General features: G+C 45.1%; 1 protein-coding gene and 1 long non-coding RNA gene across 2 annotated transcripts in view; one reads left to right on the top strand and one right to left on the bottom strand.

The window, feature by feature from the left end:
• The window catches only part of HIPK2 (homeodomain interacting protein kinase 2), a 127,887-nt gene that overhangs the window by 36,962 nt on the left and 70,792 nt on the right, over positions 1-20,133 (top strand). The window contains exon 2 of the mRNA XM_053942704.1: positions 5,015-6,113. Coding sequence (XP_053798679.1) covers positions 5,015-6,113 — 1,099 coding nt within the window. The remainder of the gene's footprint in view (positions 1-5,014; positions 6,114-20,133) is intronic.
• On the bottom strand, positions 2,419-6,629 carry LOC128788015 (uncharacterized). Its single transcript, XR_008430930.1, has 2 exons — positions 6,497-6,629; positions 2,419-2,865 (listed from the first exon to the last, which is right to left on the bottom strand). It is a non-coding gene; the product is annotated as an uncharacterized LOC128788015 (long non-coding RNA).

Raw genomic sequence — 20,133 nt, forward strand, 5'->3', positions numbered from 1 at the left:
AAAAGGATCCACACAGAGGCCACTGTGAAGAAGAGTGCTGTGCTTGAGACACGGCTATTTTGAAGGTGCAATGCATTAGCCATACCTGGCAGATCCTCTTTTCATTGCCTTCTCAGCCTGGGCGTGTATATGGGTTTGCAGGCTTGCGCCTCTCTGGGGAGAAGTTGAAGATACTTATTTCAGTATTGTGTTGCGAGCATCATTTATATGCTGAACACACGCCATGTGCTTTCTACAGTATTTTTCAAGCAGGCACTGTCGTTCTGGCAGCAGCCAGGAAGCAGCCTCTGGTTACAGAGCAGTGGCAGCTCTGCAGGTACTGCAGAAGGTCTGACTTCCTTCTTAATACAGGGCACCGGCTTGGTCTCTTGCCACCTCAAAGGCCACGCTTAAAAATCAGCAGTAAGTGCTGGGAGTAAACCAGAAGAAAACATCAGAGACTTTCAAACTGTTTCTTCTTTAGCCCCCAAAGTGTATTTTTTGCCCTTTGGGGTGACGTGGGTGGATAAGGAACTTTACCTCATTTGCTTTCCTGAAACCTGTTAGAAGAACAAGTGAGGCGGCTGCGTGATTTGTGTGTGCATGCAGAAGAGGGCCATCTGAATTGTAAATAGCACCTGCTAAATTATTATTAAGTGAAAGCTGACGTGGGAGGAGTTCTCAGGAACAAAAAAACCTCAAGTCTTTAAATAAAAGTAATTCCAGCTGTTTTAACACTGTCCCCTGGCTGCACCCTACCTACTTCAGCTCATGTAGATGCTATGAGGAGTTATGTGAGTCATATCAAGGACAGGGAAGGCCCCATTAAATCCAGTTACTATCAGTTTTGTGAGAGCTTTAAATGACTACACTAAACTCATTATTAAAGAAAGGAACTGTCAATTTTATTTAACGCATGGTGCCCAACCCTGATTCTGCTCCCAGCCCAGAGATTCACCATGCTCAGGGGTGATGTAAAACTTAGACTTATACTCTTCAGGACATGTATTTAGCTGTTGTGGCGTCCTGGCTTCATCCTGGCTGGCTAATAGAGGCCTGCCTTGCACCCATGCCAGGGCAGGGACCAGCTCAGTTGGAGCTGCCACTTGGCTTAGCCCAGCCAAAGCTTTTGGTGGTGTAGGTGGGGCTGCTGAGCTGGGCTTCAGGTGAGCAGGAATGCTCAGTGGGTGAAGCTGCTCATGCCAAGTATCCTCACTCCCTCCATTCCTGGCAGAGTGCAAAAAGATGAGAAGCCAGGTGCCAGCCTTGGACATTCCATGCAAAATGCAAAAAGGTGACTGCTAGGATCTTCCTGCAGAGAAGGGAAGTGATATGAGAGGCCCAGCCTTGCACAGGAGGTTTCTTGTCAGACCTGTGAATAGGGGTTTAAGAGAACTTTTCCCAAGTGAAACATCCCCTTTTCCATCCCTTTGCAGCTTATGGCCTCTCTGTCTTTCCAAGACCCCAGGAGCAAGAATGCTCCCCAGGGGCATTCCCACTGCCTCGGAGACATTGGTGCATTGGGCTTGGTTGGTGTGGATCACCCCATTACTGCTGGCTTGTTTCCTCGTGGACGTTGTGGCAATCTGTTGTCAGCCTGTGTAATCAAAACATTGAAGGTGTAAATCATATTACAGGCTGTAATGAGGAATTTGATTCCTGTAACAAAACCAACTTTTATTCACATTTATTACTATTCCTGCTATTGCCATGGAGCAAAAATCCTTTTTGAAAGAAACAACATGCCACCAGCACAGTTTTATTGTGTCCTCAGGAAATTTAGGATTGTGTTTTTCTCGCATTAACTGCACAGGAAAATTTGTAATAAAAATTACTTTTCTGCAGAAGACGCCTTTTCCCATCACCAAGCTGTCAATCAGCCTGCAATTTCTTGGTATCAGACTATGCTGAAAAACTCACTGAGTTATTTTCCTTACAATGCATGCCCTTGAAACCTCAAACATGAGAAAATAATTTTGGATGTAAGGAAGAAGATTTCATAGTTCTTTTTTCAGAGAAAAAGAAAAAACCTTTTCTGTGATGAGATGTAACCTCTGAGGAGGGCAGCACTGGCAACAGAAGAGTCCAAAGTCCTTGCTTTATCCACAGAAGCACTGCTTCCTTCATCCCCTCCATTTTTGGGGTGAATCAGTGTTTATCCCATGTTTCTGTCCTCTGCTGAGGCTGCCAGCAGTGTTTCAGGGACAGCAAGGGGCTGGTTGTTGATGTGGAAACCAGTCCCTAACAACAACTCGTTTCACCAAAGGGCACAGGCAGCCATCTGACATTGACAATGTTGAGTGACTGCTGACCTTGTTTTTAGCATCAGCTGATATCAAGTGGAGCCCTGCCAGTTTGCACCAGTTGAAAGCCTGTCCCTTAATGGTGGTGATTATCCTGATTTTTACAGTGGCGCTGAGAAAGTTGCAACTGCTGTGCTTCACATCCTTGACTTTAATTTGCTATGCCTCAGTCTTTTGGTGTTATCTTTAGAGGAGAGTGCAAGAAGAACGTCTCTCCTTGTTCTGCGTCAGTCGTTTTTTTCCCTTTTCATTTTCTACGAAGAGAGATTGCTCAAGCACACCGTGGAATGAAAGCCATAAAACTATAAATTACACTTCTGCTAGGTCCACAATATGTTACCAATTACATCTGCCATATTATTTGCGTCCAGGGGGAAAACATACATCAAACCACCCCCTCTCTCCAGGCAGGTCAGTACTGTACTAGAAGGAACACCGTGATTCTTCTTAATCTGTGGAAAAACAAACACGGTTTTGGCTCACTCACACACGATCTTTGTGTCCAGGATGACAAGTTGAGTAGCACTGCTGTGGTTCTCTGAGCTTGCTGCCCGCCACATGCATTCGTGACAGCATCATTGCCCTGGGGAAAGGAGAGAGGAGAGAAAGTACGTCTCTAGTACCTTCTATCAAGGAGTCTGAGTATCCAGTTGCAGGGACCATGGAAATTGCTGCCCAGGAGGATGGGGGAGCAGGGGGTAATGGAGTTAAAAGGAACAACAGCAAACAATCATAAATCCACTTAGAGACAGGGGTCATGTCTGCAGAGGGCAGCATGCTGTGATTTGCAGGGCTTCATTGCTAGACTGAGACCAGTGGGATTTTGTGTACCATGTTCAACCCTAGGTGAGGGTTTCCCCCTGTGTCCTGAAGAGGTTTTCTTCTGCATCTGCTCTGTCCTCAGAAATTCATCACTGCAGAAGGGGTGAAGGCAGGGGTGTTGAAACAAAGTGGAGACATTGCTTGGCCTGTTACGTCTGAGTAGTTGCTCGTGGTAGGTTTTGGCTCACCACAGCACCCCTCTCCTGAGCCTCTCCTGGCCTTTGGGCTGCTGGGAATTAAGTGGAAAAAGAGTGCTGGGTGTGTTTAGATCTGTTAATTTGACTACTGAGTTTTGTGAGTGCGGAGTGACATTCACATTTTTCTATATGAGTAAGTTTATGCATGCATGTGTGTGAATGTGTCTGTGTACACATGAGCTCCAGAAAACCTCTTGAAGAGGAACGTGGACTAGTGAAGTGTGAGGAGGCCAAGTCAGATACTGTCACGTCTCCACATGAAGAAGTCGTCCATGTGCACTGCAGAGTTTGTTGTGGTTTTGTTACTGAAGCATTCATTCAGCTTTTAACTTTTTTTAAGTTGAAAACAAGTCAAGGTTATGTTTGCGCTTAATAATTCAATAATGGTGCCAGCTCAGCATATTGTCTTTTTCTTCCCTAGTCATTCTGGTTTATTAAAAAGAAACACTGATGACAGATAGGAGGGTGAAGGAGGCTGTGCCTTTCTGCTCTAACTCCTGCCGGGTGCTGATTCCTTCCCCAGAAGTCTCCATGGATTTCTGTTCTTCACAAAATGTTTGCCCCAGCAGTACTATCCCTATGCTGGGCAGGGAAAGCTGGCAGCAAGTCAGGACTTAGCTGTCCCCTTCTCCGTGCACCACATCTTTTTTCTCTGAATAGGCACATTTTCTGTTTCAGTGGAATATTACTCAGAATCCTTCAGTAAGTCTGTCTCAGTGATGCATTATTTTCACTTTGGTTATGAGGTTGTGGGGTTGTTTTTTGGTGGTCTGGGTTTTTTTAAAAAGATTTAGAAGATCATTAACTCTTCTGAAACCAAATAAGCTTGCATTAAAATAGGTTTTTGTCTTTCCTGTAAAAATAAAGCTATATTAGGAGCTAATTTTGCCACATGCTAATGTGTATGTTGCTTCATAAACAATGCTGTTCATTTCCAGGGGATCTGCTTCCCGGTGATGGTATTGTCACTGTGAATGAGAATAGATGTACACAATTTTATAAATCTCAGAGCTCTGAGAGCACACAGTGAAGCTCATGTTGTGTAACTCCCATCTCCAGTGTCCCTGAGCACAGACTAGCATTGTGCATAATTCCCACTCACAGATTTGGCAAGCAATCTGAAACATCATCTTCTTCTGTTCCGGCTCCTCAACTTTATCTTATCTATGCACCTCCATTTGCTCACAGTGTACCATCTCCTGGTCCCATCTTCTCTCAGTGCAGGCCAGAAGCTACACAGTGGTTTTATGGGCATACAGTGGAGGGTTTAAGTCAGATCCACTAAACTGCTTAGGATTGGATGAGCCTGAGGATTTGAGATTTAGCTTCTGTATCAGAATACTTTGCAGTATTTGACATGAGTTCTTCCAGAGAGCTAGATATATTCCTAGAGACAATGGGAATAGGAGTCTCTTTAGGCAGAGGAGGTAAAAATAACATGTACATTCCTGTTATTAAAAATGAAAAGGGGGAGAGCAAGAGAGCAGAAATCTTGAATGTTGTTAGTATAGTTCAATCTGGGGTAAGCATTTATTTTAGACCATAATATTTTACTTGTGTGGAATACATATTTCTGGAAGAACTTGCTTTTTGTATGTGTGTGTAATGTATCTATAGCCTGTATCCCATTTCCCTTTCATGCCACTGAGCAAAAGAAAAAAAGCTGGGGAAGGCATCTTGACACAGTGGTTTCACTCTGATGTTGTATTGCAGGTATGGCCTCGCATGTGCAAGTTTTCTCTCCTCATACCCTTCAGTCAAGTGCCTTCTGTAGCGTGAAGAAACTGAAAGTGGAGCCGAGTTCGAACTGGGATATGACTGGGTACGGCACACACAGCAAAGTCTACAACCAGGGCAAGAACGTGCAGTCCTCCCAAGCAGCCGCCGCAGCAGCCGTCAACGCCTCCCTCCAGATCCCCAATCCGAGCATCCCTTACGAGCAGACCATCATCTTCCCAGCAAGCACGGGGCACATCGTGGTTACATCTGCCAACAGCACTTCTGGTGTGGTTGCAGTGTCTGGGCAAACACTGGGCGGGCCACACAACCTGATGCGTCGCAGCACTGTGAGCCTTCTGGACACCTACCAAAAATGTGGACTTAAGCGCAAGAGTGAGGAGATTGAGAACACAAGCAGCGTGCAGATTATCGAGGAGCATCCACCAATGATTCAGAACAATGCCAGTGGGGCCACTGTAGCCACCGCCACCACCTCCACGGCCACTTCCAAAAACAGTGGCTCCAACAGTGAAGGGGATTACCAGCTGGTGCAACATGAGGTGCTCTGTTCCATGACCAACACATACGAAGTGTTAGAGTTTCTTGGCCGTGGAACCTTCGGACAAGTAGTCAAATGCTGGAAACGTGGCACTAATGAGATTGTGGCTATCAAGATCCTAAAAAACCACCCTTCTTATGCCCGGCAAGGCCAGATTGAAGTGAGCATCCTGGCTCGGTTGAGCACGGAAAGCGCGGATGACTACAACTTTGTCCGTGCTTATGAATGCTTCCAGCACAAGAATCACACATGCTTGGTATTTGAAATGTTGGAGCAGAACCTCTATGATTTCTTAAAACAAAATAAATTCAGTCCCTTGCCCCTTAAGTACATTCGACCAATTCTCCAGCAGGTAGCAACTGCCCTAATGAAGCTGAAAAGCCTGGGACTGATTCATGCTGATCTCAAACCAGAGAACATCATGCTGGTAGACCCATCCCGACAGCCATATAGGGTCAAGGTCATAGACTTTGGTTCAGCTAGCCATGTGTCTAAGGCTGTGTGTTCTACTTACCTTCAATCCAGATACTACAGGTAAGAGACTGGGCTCATGTAACACTACTAGGAGAAGTATTTTACCTACGGGAATTTTCTTACATTCATTTAAATGAATGAGAGTCATCCCTTAATTCTAAACAGAGATGGCTCTTAGAATGGCTTGCTGATGATAAGAAAAAATGATGTTCTAACTCCTCTCTTGGAGTTACTTGCATTGAAAACCATTGTATGTTTGTAAATAATGATAAAGTGTTGCAAAAATAGAGTTTGCCAGTTACAGTTTAGAAAGTCTTTCACTTCTATCAGTTTGTTCTCTCTGGAACTGTTTCCAGAAGAGGGGATGTCCACATTTCCATTCCAGTCAATGAATATAGGTTCTTGGTTTCAGAATTACTTTAACCTAAAGAGTCAATCCATACCTCAAATGTGTCTTCCAGTCAGTACTCATATATGAAACCAGGGACAAGTGTAAGATTGGCCCACAGGAAAACTGTATGGATGCAGAAGATGGTTTGTCAAGGATTAGTCAATGGGAGTCTTCTGGCTGGCTCTTGTCAGCTCTCCTCCAGGCAAGCATTGTCAGTGATTTGGTGTTGGAGTGAGGACCTGTTGTTGTCTGTTGATTCCCATTCCCAGTGCTTTGTTACGTGCTAGGATGGAGCTGTGACCTCAGCACAGGTGTGCCTGAAGTGAAATGTGTGAACCAGGTATATCTCTCTTCAGCCTGTTGAACAGTTTCATCAGAGCAGCCTCTTTTCATAACCCCTGGCAGGGACTCCTCACCCTCTGTCTTGACTCCAAGACACAAAGTCTCTCTTGTAGATGTTCTCAGACCCTCTCTTTGGTACCAGTCAGCTTGATTCAGCATCATAGGGACTGAGAAAAGCAGTTCTACTGCTGCTTCAGGGATGGGGGGAAATAGAGAAGGGAGTGAAGGGAATTTGTCTTTAGATAGCAGCTGAATTTAGAAATGTTCAGACCACATTTTTGTTGTTGTACTTCTGTGAAGCAGGGACAAAGAGAGAAAATCCGATCCTCCTTCATGACGGATTTAATGCAAATCAGTACTGGCAGCATCCACAGCTCATCAGATGGGTTACAAAAAAACAGGGTAGTTGATCTGTTTGTAAATAGAGAAGAAATCTGTCTTATACATGGTGAGGACCGGGGTTTAAAAAAACAACATGAGTTAATAACAGACCCTTTTCCTACTTCATTAATTTCACAATGGCAAAGCCTACCTGAACTCTGAGCTTGGAGAGGGTTAATTTTCACAGGAACAGGAACTTTGACAGTGTAGCACTGCAGCAGCTGATCTTTATCTGCTTGTCCTTTGCTCTGAAGGAGGCCAGGAAAAATGCCCAGCCCTAGTTTATACCTTAGAAGAGGCTTATTAAATAAGATATTCTACCTGATGACAGTCCCATCCTCCAGGGGAGACATGTTTCTGTGGTAAATATGCAAAAGCTTTTAGAGTTGCAATTACCTGACAGACTAGGAAAAAAAAAAAAAGAAAGATAATACAGGCATTTTGTTGTTGAGCTACCTGTGATTCTGTGTTAAGTAGCCTAGGTCCCTAGCTGAAAGACAGAAGGGGCAGCCAAAATGAAATATGTGACAGAAAGCAGAAATGAAAGAGAAAAATGGTTCATTCTCAGTGACAAACAAGGAATATTTTTGTGGAAGTCTCCAGGGAGGAAAAGGCTTCATAAAATTTGCTTTTTATATTTTAAATGTTATCCTGCCCAGTCTGAAGTTGGAGCTTGATAGATAGTAAGTTCTGTCTGTCTAATTCCTCCCTTGTTTTCCTGCCTGAATTGGTGGGAGGAGGGGAAAAGGGGCAGCAGCTCAACAGGAAGAAAAAAAAAGAAAAATCTCATTGGGTTGCGTTACATCAGCAGGGGGCTCTGATTAAGCTAAATTCAAGTCATGAGGAAAATTTATGTTCTTCTTCATTTTCTGGTGGGGAAAATACAGTACAAAGTAAAGACCCCTTCCACTCTAAAATGAAAGAACTTTCATGCTAGGGGAAACACTGGGCTTTATAAAGATTTCATGTGTCTTCCATTTAATTTACACTTGTTCTGCTTGCTAGAGTGTAAAAGACAAGGGGATGACTTCAAGAAATGGCACATTTAAGTTGTATGTGAAGGAAAAGCTTCATCAGACTAGTGAAACCTCTCAGACTCTAAGCAGTCATGCTCAAGGAGTGACAGGAGCCAGGGAGCACAGGGAGCTATAAAGTAGAGGCTGGATCTCAGCTGGAGGTTTTTTATCATGGACTTTCACAAGCAAATTCCTAAGCTGTCTCCATATTTTATTAACAGCTTGCTTTTTCTTTTTCCTATCACTGCTTTTGAGAATATGATGGCCAAATCCTTTGAAGGATTGAAAGGTGTGTGGGATCCTGCTCCTTCTCAGAGCAATGTAAGGCCTTTCCTCTTCCTGTAAATGATTTTCTTCTCCCAGACATGGAAGACAAAATGTCTTTAAACAAACTCTGTGCTTTTTCTTGACCTGAATCTGCATAACCCAGCACAAACCAAGAGAACCCCATGGCTGCTTGCAGACTTTCCATGGGTGATTTGCCATTGCTGCCGTGTAACGTGCTCTGAAGATTCTTGGTCCAGTTTCTTGTGGGAAGAATGGTGGGCAGACTTGCTGTTGTGCTGCTGGCACGGCTCAGGGGCCCTCCCTCACTGGGGGCCCCAAACCCAGAACTGTTTCTGTCCCACTAGGGATGTTTCTAAGCAAATGCGCTCTGCAAGGATGGAAATGGTATTGAGGTGACAGAGCAGGATGGAAAATATCAAAGATGGGATCAAAATGTCTTTAGTCTAGCAGAATTTAGCTCCCAACCTTCTTAAGAGGATACAGCTTCCTCCAATCTAGATCTGCTGCCACAAGTGGTACTTAGGAGATCTTTCTCCCTTGCTCCTGACTGTAGGGAGCCCACAGGAGGCAGAACATGACAGCCTAAGGTGGGCTTTGCAGGAACTGCCCTGCTGCCAAGAATCCTTCTCTGGGAGGGCAGTGCTGTTGTGTCTCCAGTGCCTGCTGCAGGCCTCGAGAGAAGGGAATGAGCCCCAGCAGGGTCACACCATGGGCCCTGCCTGACGTGACAAAGGACATAACAGCCACAGTCTGTGCTCAGAGTTATCTTCTAAAGGGGGGGTGCTGTGAAGAGGATCATCCTCCTTCTGCCCACCCATCTTCAGCCTGTGGTGCAAAACTTGCTGTGGTGCAAGGTGTTTCTCTTGTGGCATCCTTAGCCAGTGTGTGTAGGACCTCACTGGTAGCCATCCAAACGTCCCTTGCTTAGGAGAGGGGTCCCAGCCTGGCCCCTTGGTCACCATAGTCCTTCATCTTGTCCCTTACCATCAGCTGCATCAACTTGGGCCTGATCACTGGCCCTTCAGGGAGGTTTGTGGTGATGCAGCCATGGTCTGGAGGTGCCTGAAGGAAAGAGTGAGGAACTAAAGCTGATGATGGAGGGCTGCTCTGCCCAGCTCAGAGTTCAGGAGCAGGGCTCTGCATTTGGCTGTCTTAGCCAGACATGCTTAAGTTAGAAATTAAGCCCTGTTCACAGAGTAATTGATCAAAAAACTGTGATAGCCTCTGCATAACAGGGTATCTTCCTGTGATTCCTTTTCATGCTGCAGTTGGAAGAGGAGATCATCGAGGTAGTTTCTATGATCTCCCTTTTGCAGAGAGTCAGAGGAATGAATGACCAGAGAGATCCCATTTAGTTTGATCAGCTATGTATGAACAGCTTCCCGGGAAGACCCATATCCTGAGAAATACAGGGCTCAGGCTGCAACAGATGGCCCCTTTGTTAGAGCCCCCTTTCATGCACCCAGGTGGAAGAGGGGGTACGGTCCTCTGGGAAGCTGGGGTGGTTGGGGTGGTAGAGGGAGAGTTGAGGTCGTCCCTTGTTGGAACAAGAGCACTTCTCTAGCATGAGGTGGCAGCGTGGGGGTGCTTGGAGCAGTTGGGCTGCTTCTGGGAGCACTACCACTTTTGTTACTTTGCCCTCTTGGCTTTTCTTTGCTGTTCAGCTGAAACAGCTGCTGTGTTGGCACCTCGGGGATGACAGTGTTTTGCTAATTAATGGTGTAATCACCTTATGAGAATTTAGTCTTTCAGAATTTGCAAAATATTGTACCTATAAAATAACGGCTGTCACCCCTTCACTATTAGCAAATAAATTCAGGTTTGGTTCCTTGTTTTCAAAAGGCTTTTGGTATGTGGCTTGTCTGGCTTGGGTTGAGATGTCTGCTTTGTAGGTAAGTGGCCTTTGATGAAATGTTTGGATAACAGAGAATGAAGCTGAGTACCAGTTTGAAGAGGTGTTTATCAGTCTGGTTTCAGACACTGCAAGAAAATATGCATGCATAAAGGCTACGTGCATGTTGTCAACCGCCCATACAGAGTGTGCAGTGAGGCTGTGTGCAGGCGTGGCTTCTAACTGCCTCTGCATGCTTAGCTGGGTGAGAGCAGGTCCTGAGGGATGCAGGGGATTAAACTGGATCCCTCTTGCCACACATGGACATTGTGCCATGACAGGTATTGGTCTTTCAGCCATGCTGACAGGAAGCCAAAAGCAAGGTAGATTTCTGAGCAAAGTCACAACCTGTTCCCTGTTGTGTGACTCACAAATGTGTCATTCTGGTCAAAACTGCCCTTTAAATAGGCAGTTGTAATGACACAGGGATGGGCTATGCTTTTTTGTTTGCTCACTGAATTGGCATCTGCTATGTCCTTGTATAACACTTATATTTCAATGCACTTGTATTTCAAAATCTTCTGTCATTCTGGACTTGCAAAAAAATCTCTATCTCAGATCTGACTGCGTTTGCAGCTGTGGGAGCCACATGGTTCTGCCAGTCTGTTTCACTCCTACCTGCAATGTTCACTGCTTTACTGACTCTGCCCTTCCAAGGTAAAGAGGGAATGGTTTGAGGAGAAAAGTTTCTTGTGGGGACTGGAGTGAAACCATGAATTTCATTGCTGAAGTCTAAACTCAGTTTCATTTGGTGACGATCACGCCTGGTAGGACTGCAGGCTTGCAAAACTTGCAATACATTGCAGAAGACTTTGTGGAGGAAAGCAAACTTCAAGCTACACTATTTTAAGCAGTTGTTAATTTCTTTCTCAAGGACCCTTGGAATTTGAAGTTGTTTTTTTCAGAATCAAAATTCAGCAGGATTTTTTTTTTTCAAAACCAACATCAGGATTAATTGAATCTTAGCTTTATTTATTGTACTCAGACTACCAAGTCTTGGAAAGCAAGAGACATTTAGCTGAAAGCTTTTGGCTTTGACTCACCTCTGGGATGGTCAGGCCAAGTTGGTTTTTGGTTTTACAGAACTCAGACAAAGATAGTTCTTTGCTAAGTTCCTTTGTGTGTAAATCACCTCAGAGAAGGGATGGTAAACCAACATTGTGCTCATGGTGCATCCAACAGGAGATTCACTGTGCCTGTACTCCCTACCTGGGGTCTAATTTAAAACAGAAAAAACTGTATTTCAGCCTAAAAAATCTCCTCAGACTGGACACTCCCTAGTAATTTCTCTGCTGAAACCTTCTTATGATTTCCCTAAGTATTTTTTATTTCGCTCTGAGCAGACAGGCCAGCTCCTCCTTTATCTTCTCAAAGCTGGTGATGTGCCCCTTTCCCCGTGCCACCGCAGCACCTTCCTGCCCAGCTCCAGCTCGTGGTGCTGGCCCTGCTCCGAGAGGAGCCCTGCGTCCCTGTGTGGAGTCAGAAAGGCTGTCTGTCACAGGAGGGCTCTGTTTATTTATTAACCAAGGGGATAAAATATGCCCAGTTACGTGCCTCCGAGCCCAGGATGATTTGTAACAAAGGTCTGTTTGCAAGGAATTTGACAGGGAACCTTTCCCCAGCAAAGAGAAGGCTTTGGTAGGACAAGGAAGAGAGAAGTCTCATGCTGTCTCCTTTTACCTCATCTGTGTCTGAGAGGTGGAAAATCAAATATCACAACTGAGTGCTGAGCCAATCCCTTCAGTCTCCTCTCCTCTCTCTGGAAACAGCTGTGTGGCAAAGATGGGGATGGGGCACTGACAATAATTACTCCTGCAGATCTCAGTTTTGTCTTGGTGGCTGGAAAGGAAGGAACCTGTGTGTCCACAGGCAGGGATCAGTTCATTAAAGGTGTTTTGGATCAGAGATGAGTATGTGAGCAGCAGCCAGAGGCAGGTACCAGGGTTGGAAGCACTGCTCTTCCCTCAGCTGGAGCTACCCCTTGGGTGAGGGGCTCTGGTTCTGGTGTAAAAGAGCAAACAAAACTGGGGGAGAAAAAGGTAAATGTAATTTTCCCAAGGCTGCTGCAGCTTTTAAACTCATCAGTGATCCCCACAAAGGGAAAGGCAGTCCTCTGGATGTAAGCAGCCCCATTTACCCTCAGGGGCACTGCCCACAACCCTGGCAATGCTGTGCAGGCAGGGAACAGAAGCAAGAGCAGAGCCACGGTGATGTGGCTGCTGACCAGGGCTCAGTGTCAACCACCAGCTCTGACACAGGTCCTCCGCAAACTGGGTTAACTCACCTCATCCTTCTCCACATCACCTCCAGAGGCACATGATTTTAGAACTGTGCTCCCCTTTCCCTCCACTCCTCTACTCCATAACTTACCCATTTAAGCAAACCTTCCCTCTGTGGCCATTTACACCACCCAGTGCCACATAGTCCCACGCCTGGGGCTGACCTCCCCAAAAGCAATACCTTACAGTTTGGGAGCAAACAACACTTCAAATGGGGTAAGAAGAAGGAGTTCCCATGTGCTTTCTTTCAGGGCCTGCAGAGAGGAGGCAGTGTGCAAATACACTTGTTACCAGTCCATGTATCTACCACCTGAAGTCATCAGGGAACTCTAAAATGAACATCACAAACCTTCTTTTAAACCCAGCAGAAAATCCTAAACTAATCCCTACCTTCTTTATACTTGCCCTCAGAGTAGTTTCAGTAACATTGTGAGGATCAGGGAGTGGCTTGGAAGTCACACTTTCCCCACTTGTAGGTTGGCTACAGGTATTGGGTTTATGGGTTTTTTGGTGTTTTTTTTTCTTTCTTTCTTCTTCTGCTACTGTTTCTCTCTCATCACCACCAAAACAAGCTTGTCACAGGATTTCCTGCTGTCTGTTTTTCTTCTCTTAAGCTTTATAAGCACAGTAAGTCCTGTTAAGGCAGCAGCCTGGTGAAATTATGTGAAAAATAAAGGTCACTCTTGTATTTACCATACCAGGGCGAGCCCGAAACAGGTACAAATAGCCAGGTTGTTTTACCTGAAAAGAACTATTTACCTACAAGAAATCAAAACCCTCCTATTGCAGCTATTGGCTGTAGCACTTCAGACTCCATCTCTGTAGTACATAAAAGACACACAGTGTTTTGGTAAAGGTACCTGTGCTCGGCTTGGGGGCTGGGACATAACCAAGCTCAGTATGGTGACAAGCAGCTGCAGCCACAGTGTGAGTGAAGGTACAACTGACAGGGCTACAAAGAGCCAGCTGCAATCAGAGCTGTCTGTTTGCCTGTGTATGAAAAGCATAAAGTTTAGTCTCTGTTTCTAGCTGCTTACTTCAGTGGTTTTGTGTTTGCCCTCCTTTCTCTCCTCCCACTCAAGTCACTTCCTCACCGAGTGCAAAGGAAGCAGAGCAGGGAGAGGGTGCTCTTTTTTTCAGCTCCAAAGACAAAGCAGCAGCAGCTGATAGGAGCAGTGGTGTGGGGACCCACAGATGTTACTCCAGCAATAGGTGACCACTGAAGGAGAGTGCACTGCAGTCACACTTATACACTGGTAGTATTTTTTTTGTCTTCCTACATTTATTTCAATGTGTATTTGGGTCAGGACAGTAGCTGGCCAAGGGCAGAGGTGGCTGCTGAGAAGCAAAATGAGGTGAGGGGCTGTTGGGATGAGATCAGTGCTCCAAGTGTGAAAATAAAAGAATTATGAGCAGTGAGATTCCTCATCCTCTCCCGAGTATGAAAAAGCATTAGCAACACAGTTTGCACAGGATTTCAGGGATACTTTGCTCAAGTACCGTGTATTTAAATCCTATCAGTTTTTTTCCTCCTCCTGTACATTTGCTCAGAGCAGGCAAGAGATGTAAATGTAACATAGGGGAAGCTTACTGTGGATGTCTGTGCATTCATTAGGTTCACAAGTCTTAGGCCCCAGCACAGCAGTACTGGAAAGCTGTATTACACTGAAGAGCATTTTCTGGTTAGAAAGTATTTCTGCTCTACTGCTTATTAGAGATGAGGTTAGAAAAGTGACTGGCATTGGTTTATAAATGAATGAGTCATTACCGGAAGAGAAAAATTACCTGAAGATGCGACAGTTAATATGGGGTTATACATTCCCCAGCTTCAGACCCCTGAATGACTTGATTCCAGTCCCCAACTTCTATCTTCTCAAACCATTTGCTGCACTGATGCCTCAAATTAGCCTAAGCTCGTGTAAAGGCACCTTATTTTCAGGTGGGCGCTCAGTAGCTACCTCCTTCTCCAGGTCGTGCTGGGGAAAAGGAGTAACTCTCGGGCAGCTGACAGTGGTTATCTTGCTTGAAAAACACCAGTCTTGTGGCCTGACTTAAGCTGAGTTGTAGCCACAGCTGTTACCTGTTTAAGAAGGTCAAGGAAATGTCCTTTCTCTTTTAGGCCAGATCATACAAAAGTTGTTCTGTAGTGCTTTACAAGAAAAAAAGAAATGCAGAAGAGAGGCATCCATACAAATATACATATATATATACATACACACACACAGAGTGAGAGATTTACAGTTCTAAGAGGAAGAAGTAAAAAGGGAGTGGCCCTAGGATCTGAGAGAGGGGAAGGGCAGAGGAGGAATCCCCTGACAGATTACCTGGAAGTTGGTGTTTCCCACATAAGGAAAGAAGATGAAGTTTCACCCTGCTTGCTATTTGGAGACTTCAAGGCCAGTTTCCAAACAGGACAGCATCCCTTTCCTGCAACGGGCTGGAAAGTAATCTGTGAGTCCCTGAGTGGCAGCTTGACCTTTTCTTTTTGCTTATTGAAGGACAAAGGTAATTGCAGACATTGTTTTACTTGCACAGACATGAGTAATTTTGCTTTACCTTTAATTTTTTGTTTTACCTTTGTTTTGCCATTGTAGGACAGTACTTGGGTGGACATCCACGTTCTGTCCCTGCTTCTGCTGGTCTGCATTAGCCAGAGAGTAGCAGACTTCTACCCATTACCAAATCTAGTGTTTGTCTCCAAAGGCTTCTGCTCAGGAAGAGAGGCAGGGTAGATGTGGGGGAATTGACTTGAATCTAGCTGAAGTGACTCTGAATTGAAAATTCTGTGGTTTAAAGAGTTGGGTTAACTCCTTGTCATTATTTTGGTTTTTGTCGACCACTGCCATCTGTAGCTGATTTGAAGCAGAAGTTCTCAAAAGTAAGTATAATACCCCAGGCCTGATAAGACATGAAAAGTGCCGAAAGTTTTATACTGTCATCACTGAATTTCGACCTTTGTGAGAGGCTTGGGGCAGTTTTCAGATAACTCTAGTGACTTACACAGCTTCAAGAAGGCCACCAGCTGAAGCCTTTTGAGGATAAGGAGAACTGTGTGTTCTAGCAGCTGAAGCTTGCGCTTACATAGAAGCAGACAAGGAGAAGTTAGCAGTGTTTCAGTTGGCATCAGGAGGAGCTGTACTGCACTGAGTTGTTTTAACTCACACATAGCACATAGGATGGTTGGATGGCTTGTAATACTGCTGAACAACACCATGTTTTCTGCCTGTACGCTCCAGTCTAGATGGAGGTGTCTGTACCATCTACCTTGTGCTGTTCTCCTGGAATGCTGTGCTTGCTGAAGCAGGGCTGTGTTCACAGCACCTCATGCACAAAGATTTTTGTGGCTGGGGCCCTTAAACAAAAGGGTAATAGGGTACAACAGTGCACATGACAATGAGAGGTAGCACGCCTGCTAATGTGACAGCTGGCGTACAGAAGGAAAGCTGATGGCCTTTTTTGGATTCACCAGGGTAAGAATTTGTGTTTCCAATAGTTGCTTCCATGCAGAGCTTTGCACTCAAAGTCGGGGAAGGAGCATCTGATGAGTTAAGAAAAGTTTCAATATATTTAGTTTTACAAGTGTTTTACTTGTCAGTGGGAGACTGCAAACAGAGAATAGTCATTGAAGATGAAAATGGAGTATTTCTTTGATGCTCACAAAAGTGTTAAGAGGGACAGATGAAATCTAAAATGTAAACAGGTTCAGTTGAGGCTAGATGAATTTGCTGGTTACTGTGCTAAAAAGTTAATGATGAAATATTGGCAGTTGATTTCAGTAGGTAAAAGGAAGTAATGGTGGGGGCCTGTACCAGAAATTAAAGCTTATCTACATGATCTCATCCCCATAGCTGTCAAAAATACAGCTCATGTTGTTGTTAGCCTGTTAAATTAATGGACTGGATTCTGAAGGGCTGCATGAGCACAAGCAAGAGCAGGAGGTAGTTATATTGCTGTTTCTGGAAATGTTTTTCTGGAGGTTCATTTGATAACCTATCTCCCCTTGGCAGGTGCATGAGGGAGCAGGGAAGAGAATGGCAGTATGGGCTGGATTTCACTTAACAATGCCAATATGGGTGCAGGGATGTGGTGGCTCCAAATGTATTCCTTTGTAAGGAGGTCAAAGTACAGCTTGATGTGTAAGATATATAATGAGGGACAGAAAGAAAGGCATGTTAACTGTGTTGGAAGATAACATTCTGTCTTTTGAATGGATTCTTGTTATTTTTGCTGATGTTACTTTCAGCAAAAAAAATTATGTTGAAATTATTCTTTCTTCTCCATTGTTTGGCTCTTGTTCGCAGCTTTGTTATGGCCACAAAGAGAGGATAAAAATGGATTGGCACAAAGTTGAGTTTCCTGTATCATTTAGAGTTATGTTTTCAGCCCTTAGCACTTTGGTAGGGTCTGTTCTTCATTTTGAAAATAGCAATAAAAGAGCAGAGAACATAAGAAAACACAAGTCTATCTTTTTTTTTTTTTTTTCTAATGAAATTGTCAGTGCTAGCCTGAGCTCTGCCTCTGATCTGTATGAAGTGTCTGAACTGTGCCATTGGAAGAAAGCAGATCCAAAAGGAGAGCTAAAATATCCTTGTGCCTGGCCACTTTAGAAGGTAGTAAAAAGCTCCCAACGTCTTGCTTGTTTTTAATCTGTATGTCTATGTCTACATAAATCCTTTGGGAATGTACTTTAAACATTTACATTGGGTTTAGAGAATTACCTTCTAGCATCAGTACCTATGATCCAGCAAGAGTAACTAAGATTAAGTTTATGTGAATGGCCCTCTTGGCTTTCAGAGGCATGGGTAATGTTAAAGCATGTGTTGGATTGCTGCTCAAATGGGAAATGGTAGTGATGAGCATGAAGTGTTGCAGTGGATTTGCTGTTTGTGTGTAGTTGTTGGAGGTATTGGGTGTGCATGGGGAGATAGCTCTTGTTTTGGGAAAAGGATGTGTCTGCAGTGTGTGGCAGCTAAGCATCAAGACACAGCTGACAGCCCCCACCCTGGGCCACTTTGGTGGGGAGCTGCTGTTGAGTGGCCCTTGAACAAACCCAAGCCTTCAGCCCCCTCCTCAGAGAAAGGAGGAATTGCCAGCTGCTTTTCCAGCAGCTCTAGAAGTACAGCAGTGTCTGCCCCATGTAAGTTGTCAGGATCTTTTCCTAGCACCTTGATGCCCATCTCAGGCTCTGAAGAGCAGCCAAAGTAGAAGTTGGAGAGAGAAAAAGCAGCAGCAAACCCAGGATATGAGAGATTGGTTCAGATGAAAAGAGAGGATGGTAAAGGTCAAAGTTGCTCTAGATGGCCAACAGAGCCAAACAGATCACTCTTGCAGCCCTAGCCTGTGGTTTGGTCTTACATGGGATTGGAAGAGGTTCATTTCCAGTCCAAGGTGTGTGCTTTTGAGCAGCTGTTGAGTTCTAGCTCCTAGACACACTCACAGCTTTTATCTTAGCCTGGGGCTACAGGATCTGATTACTGCTCACAAAATGACATTTGAAGTTGTGTAAGAATCCTGTGTGCAGAATATAACTCTACTCACTGCTATTGTAAGGGGACGGTCACAGCAGCGCAGTGACAGCGGAGAAAGCAGAGCATGGTGCTTGGTTTCCTGCAGAAAATGTCCCTGACTTGCTGTATCACACAGATCAAATTGCAGGGCAAGTGAGGCTGCGGGGAGTGGGAATGGTTGCAAACTTTGACTGAGGTTTTTAGAACCATACGTATGCTCAAGTATCTCATGAACTGGCCACTTCCATGGTATTTCCTCCACATTCGCCTTTTGAGAGATCCACATGGCTGGGTTTTTCCTTCCCCTCCAGGAATGGTGCATTTGCTTGATCCCACGTTGCCTTGCCTGGCATTTTGGAGCTGTGCCACACTATAGTATTTGCTGCTGTCGTGGTGCTGGTTAGCAGCCCGGCCAGGCACTGGGGTGCATTTTTGCACAACGCTTTGAAACGTCTGCCCTGCTCTGACTGTGCATGCCCACGTGCCTCACAGTGAGCCAGGATTCCTGCATGCCCACGTGGTGGCCAGAGAGCTGGCAAGTAGCTGGCATTGGCAGCAGCCCCCGTGGCAGCCAGAGGGGAGCAGGAACCCTGGCAGCAAGGGCAGGAGGCTGCTGTGGCTACAGCCTGAGCTTGCTTTGCTTTAAGCTGGCACAAGATTTTCCAAAGAGGACTTGACTGACCAGGAGCTTAAAGGCTTTCTTATCTGTGGAGAGTGCCACAGGCTGGTGGCAGCCCATAATTAATAAAGATACTAACCATCCTTATGCAACCAGGGGATGTCTGACAGAATTACTAGGTAGTTGCTCAACAACAAGGCATGTTACAACTAACCAGCTGGGACCAATTATGAAAGCCTCACTAATGCTAGCAAGCACTTGCCTGTTGGCATTGTTGGGCTGAAGTTGAAGAAATGAATGACTGCTGTGCAGCACACGGGCAGGCTCGTGGTCAGGCAGTGTGTGGTGTGCAGCTGAAGCACAACCAGCACATCGAACACAGAGTGCCTCTGCTTGGATGTGTTTGCTGGGCATGGATGAGCCTCAGTGCCCAGCACTGTCTGTTGCCTGAGCTCCCAGATGCAGGATGAGGAGGCATCCCCAGGGCTGCAGCACCATCTCCCTCCCCATCCACAGCTTCTCCCACCCCCTTGCTGCTGCAGCAGCACCGACATGTGCCCAGTGCCTCCTCAGCTGCTTGCTATAGGTAGGAAAAGGGGAGGGAGGGAAGCGGGGGCTCCTACTTAAGGCTGCCTCATGAATTTTTAGTCACTACATGAAGATTTCAAGAGTGTACAAATAAAACATAAAATGATGCAAAAGACTAAGTGGCACTGCACAAAAGGAGGGGAAAAAAACCCAAAACACTGAATCGTTGTCCAAAAGGTGCAGCCATTAGAGAATAATAATAGTTTTTGTGTGCAGTGCAGCTGGGGCCACAGTTGCAGAAGGAAGATCCTCGGTGACTTGTGTGATGGTTCTGTTTGTTTAATGTGCTAAAACAAAGAACTGACAAGCAGACAGGGTCCTTGCAGATAGTCGCAGGGTTTCTCTCTCAGTTCCTGTGTCTGTGCCCTCTTTTGCTCTGTGTGTGTGTGTGTCTTCATGCTCCAAATGCAACTAATCACAGCTCCATGCTCTATGATGTCTTCCGTTGTGCATCCCTTGTTACTGTGCCCAGGCACTCCTTGGTTGTTGACTTGCTGTTTTTGTAATTTAGAAACTACAACAAATAATAAAAAGTCAAATGGTTACTATTTTATTGTCTGTTCTAGTAATTCTCTGTCCTTCAGAACGACTCAGCGTAATGACATTATTCCCACCCCTCCATCCTGACTTCAGTCTTTTTCTATCCATTTAGCAAATGCTGCAGTTTGCTCTGTTTTTAATGGTTGGGAATCAATGTGGCTTTTTAAAATTGGATTCTCTCTGCCTGCACAAACAAAATCAATGGTGTTATTGAGCATGTGCAGGTCTGTGTGAATGA

The sequence above is a fragment of the Vidua chalybeata genome, chromosome 5 (assembly GCF_026979565.1).
Source record: "Vidua chalybeata isolate OUT-0048 chromosome 5, bVidCha1 merged haplotype, whole genome shotgun sequence".
Classification (NCBI taxonomy): domain Eukaryota; kingdom Metazoa; phylum Chordata; class Aves; order Passeriformes; family Viduidae; genus Vidua; species Vidua chalybeata.